General features: G+C 38.3%; 1 protein-coding gene across 1 annotated transcript; it reads right to left on the bottom strand.

The window, feature by feature from the left end:
• Window positions 1-434: 434 nt before the first annotated feature.
• Window positions 435-3,567, bottom strand: LOC132297192 (1-aminocyclopropane-1-carboxylate oxidase homolog 1-like). The gene is made up of 3 exons (XM_059794900.1): window positions 2,864-3,567; window positions 1,950-2,271; window positions 435-914 (listed from the first exon to the last, which is right to left on the bottom strand). The coding sequence occupies exons 1-3, from the start codon at window positions 3,394-3,396 to the stop codon at window positions 663-665; spliced, it is 1,107 nt and encodes a 368-aa protein (XP_059650883.1). The 5' UTR covers window positions 3,397-3,567; the 3' UTR covers window positions 435-662.
• Between the last annotated feature and the right edge of the window lie 729 nt (window positions 3,568-4,296).

Genomic DNA, 4,296 nt, shown 5'->3' with positions numbered 1-4,296 from the left:
CTTATATACATTCCCATAGCCGACGCCAATTGTTGATGAGAAATTTTGCAGAACTAGAGAAGAGAAATGGTGACCAGAATTGGCATCCGTTTGTGATGCATATCATGCATTCATGAAAAGCAGTATTTAAAGAAAATAGGGAAAATCATATTCTAGAGGATATAAGCTGTTATGCATCTACCTCAAACAGTTATTTTTGCACATGACATGTTAAGTTTTCTCATTTTTCTACTCTTTTCTTTTCTTTTCTTTTTCTTTTTAAAATAAGAGGGCGGGGTTTTCTCCCATGACATTCTATAATGTCATGTGATTTAGCATTTTGAACAAGTTTGTTGCATTTTCAGTGGCATTACACACTAAAAGATACTGTAACCCTTTTAAGAACCATATTTGTTGTTACAAAGTTTGACCAGAGATTCAAATGAACCAAGACATTTGGTACAAATAAAATTTATTAAAACAACAAATGAGAAAACATCTGTATAAAAATTCTACAAGAAGAAGAAATTAAAGTGGGCACTTCTAGTATTACCCAAATAATATTTCTATATAAAAAAAAAGGACTAGTAAAATTATGTAAATGCCTACAACTTGAACATCTAACTAGGGTTCCAGCCATATAACATTCCGAAGCTATAATGAACATACTTGCCTGGCTCCCTTCATAACTTGAAATGTGTTAGAGCAGAATTCCCATCAAGTCCTTTCGAATCGTAGTAGGTAATGAAGTCTTTCACTGTGGTTTCTCTGTATATAGGAGGATTATCTTCTGATAACAAGTCCTTGATAGGGCCATATATCTTTGTTGATGGATAAAGGTGAGGAGTGAAAAAGCATGCCACGGATATTCTCGGACCGAAATGGTTCGCCAACACTCGGTGCTCTACGCTTTTGAATTTGTCATTAGAGATTAGCTGAGAACAAACATAAGAAAACTCAGAACACGATTAAAGACTTCCCAAAAATTACTAGCACATCACAATCTTTTTTGCTGACAATGTGCCTCTGACACCAGTAAAAAATATCAGAATAGTAGAAATTACAAGCAGAATAGAAAAGGCTTTGGTGAGAAAAACGATCCTTCTGCTCAACTTATATGCCTGGACTCACTTTCAAGTATGAAACTTTATTTGATGATCATCTCCATCTTAGAAATTGGAAATTGCAAGATATCAAATGTGAAAATAGTGAAAGGCGACAACGACACATTAAGAAAAGCTTTGTATATTATGGGTTTGAGGCATTCTTTGGAGTTTGAACAGAGGTGGACAAAAAAATGCCTAATTTCCAATTTGAAGCAAGAACAATTTTGTGGAAGAATAACTAAATCACCGCAGAGTAATCCCCCAACTATAAAAACTTTCATACATGATAAATCCAGCGGTTGTGATAACAGTCGGCCCCATGAAAACTTGAGGCAAAGTTCATTCTATCAAAATGCTACACTCAAAGAAGCATTTTTCGTTGAACAATGCCGTATAAGCTAAGTTGGTATATGTTGACGATGTCACAAGGGGTAGTGCTAACTTGGCTTAAGAATTATTTTTCCTTTTTCCTTTTTACATAACAAGTTAATTTATTGCAAAGGCATAGTGGCATTTCATCATGGCCCACCCCTCTGTGTAGATATTGTCCGCTTTGAACATTCTCTATGCTCAATGTTTTCAAAACACGTCTACAATCTACATTCTCAACCACATATATAAGTGCCAAAAACCTCTTCCCCCAGGCAATGTGGGATTAGATTGCCATTTGAACATGTATTAGGAGAAGCATTACTAGAATGTATGACATTCACAATCAAAATGTTGTAAAGTAATCATGTGTTATGAATTTAATTGAAATTGATAGACAGACGGTTGCAAAGGTCGAATAAACAGGAAGATGGTCCAGATGGACATACTAAAATTCAAGCTACAAAAAATTTGTATGAATATAACAAGACATACCTGTAAAAGATCTCCAATGTTAACCACTAAAGCTCCTGAAACAGGAGGAACATTGACCCAATGGTTTTGATGAAGAACTTGGAGCCCTCCGATATGGTCTTGAAGCAGTATGGTGAGAAAATCAGGATCAGAGTGTTTGCTAGTGCCTAGAGTCAGCTCCGGCTCAGGGCACGCCGGGTAATAGTGACTCAGAATTGTATGCCCCTTTGCGCAATCCATGCTAACAAGGTGGCCGGGTTTGAGCCCAAGTGCCTCCGACAGTAAACCAAACAAAGTAGTCCCTAATCTCTTAACTTGCTTTGAGTACTCCAATGTTGCATCTCTACATATTGAACATACCACATATGAAGCACACATGACTATAGTTTCAATCCCAAAGAATACATCTTCTAATGGTTGATTTCAGCCCTAAGAAGCTTAAAATCAAATCTGGGACTTCACCGGACCCCATAGGAACTACCGGGGACCAATCAATTCAAACCGTCTCTAACTTTATAAAGAGAAATCAATCAGCTGAACCATAGTTTCCATTCTTTATCTAACCACATTCTTTTTTCTTTTTTGTAGTTCTACATAACTCATCAGTTCCAATAAACAATTTCAGAATTTAGCATTACAGAGTACAAAGTGTATTATCATCTATATATCTTCTAATTATACCCACTAATTCAGAATAACATATATAGAATCCCCATCAATTATAATGTTGAACTATAGAAAGTTTTCATTTGTAATTAATCCAATTCAACCACTTTTAGCAAACTGGGAAACAAGTCCAACAACTAATTAAACAACCAATTCATCCATGGGATGAGAGAATGTTCCTGAATAATAACATTTATGATCTATATGAATCTCCAATCTTTATGTATGTATATATGGGTGACTACATATATATACACACACACGCATACCTGCAAGCCTGATGCAAGTCTAGTGGGTCAAGAGGGTCAGGACCCATAACACAGAACAAAGTGTCCCTCCAATTAGCAGACCGAGACTGATACAAATCAAAGTTACTCCCAAACTGCACACTCCTGCTGTTCCCCCGCGCGTAGAACTCCATCTTCACCTCCCTGGGAAGCTCGTGGAACTCACGCGCCGCCAGTACCATCTCATCCAACACACTCGCGCTTATCCCATGATTCACCACCTGGAAGAACCCCACCGTCTCGGAGGCCCGCCGGACTCCCGCCACAATAGCGGCCCGCTTTTCGACGGAAGCTCCGAGGTCTATCACCGGAATTTTGAATTGGGTATCTGAATTGGGATAGTCTCCGGCGAGTTCATCTGAGGGGCGGACGAACATTCCCGGGATCTTTTTGATTCCGGCATCGACGATGCCTTTCACACCGGCTCTCGACTCGTCGAACGCTTTTAGTTCTTGAAATCGGTTGTTGATCGGTGATGTTCTGCTTGAAACATCTACGGCGCCGGCGACCGCCATGTAAGGCTTCTTCAGAAATAGGAGTCACTGACGTTTTGTGTGCGATGTAAATTATACCAAACTCTCTCGGTAAGGCAAAAGAAGCCAACCAATTTAGCTGATTCTATTGCAATACAGTTCAGGTACGAGTTGAGGCATGTTTAGCTTTGAAGTAAAATGATTAACATATTAAAAAATTATTAAGTGAAGAAAATAATCCTGCAGACAGCCAGGTGTGGGTTGAAAATAGCGCCAACGTGACCACTAGAAAATGACACCCACGTGGTAGAAGGGGGCAGTAGAGAGATTGGGTGCACGCTGCACAGAGATCAGAGTATAACTAACCCTTTCCAGCCGATGCGTAAAAAGTTAAAAATAAGAACGATAAATAGGGTAAATAAAAAGGAAAAGTCTGAAAAACACAGTGGTTTAAAATTTGTGCTAATTACACCTTTTTAGTTAGATCTATTTATATAAATCTATACTATATATAAAAATGTGCATTTAAGCCACTTCCGATGACTATTCCGGTGAGAACATTTGATCATGTGCATGGCACATGATGCAATACCCCTAGGGGTATCACACATGACCATTTTAAAATATTTATTCCAGAATTATCCTTTTAATATTCTTTTACTACCCCTCACCATATATATATATATATATATGTATTTGTATATATTTATTTAAACCCTCTCTATCTCAATCTGCCGCTTCCTTCTTCTTCTTCCTTCCTTCTATAGAGTTGTGTGGCGTCCCATATATCCCACTGTAAGTACCCCATATATTATCTCTCTCTCCTTATTCTCACCCACACCCTCACCCTCACCCTCACCCGAACTACACCAAAACTTCTTATTTTCCACTGTCTGTTGCACTCTCTATTGTAGGTTCCCAATGGCATACTCTTCAAGTTCT

Source organism: Cornus florida, unplaced genomic scaffold (genome assembly GCF_030987335.1).
Source record: "Cornus florida cultivar Cherokee Brave unplaced genomic scaffold, ASM3098733v1 CherokeeBrave_3.0.0_Hap2_Chr01, whole genome shotgun sequence".
Taxonomy (NCBI): domain Eukaryota; kingdom Viridiplantae; phylum Streptophyta; class Magnoliopsida; order Cornales; family Cornaceae; genus Cornus; species Cornus florida.
This window is presented reverse-complemented; position numbering and strand designations above follow the sequence as displayed.

Coding starts and splice junctions, on each gene's coding strand:
- LOC132297192 (XM_059794900.1), bottom strand. CDS start 3,396: ATGGCGGTCGCCGGCGCCGTAGATGTTTCAAGCAGAACATCACCGATC. Junction 2,272..2,863: donor GACTTGCATCAGGCTTGCAG/GTATGCGTGTGT, acceptor TTCAATATGTAG/AGATGCAACATTGGAGTACT. Junction 915..1,949: donor ACATTGGAGATCTTTTACAG/GTATGTCTTGTT, acceptor GTTTGTTCTCAG/CTAATCTCTAATGACAAATT.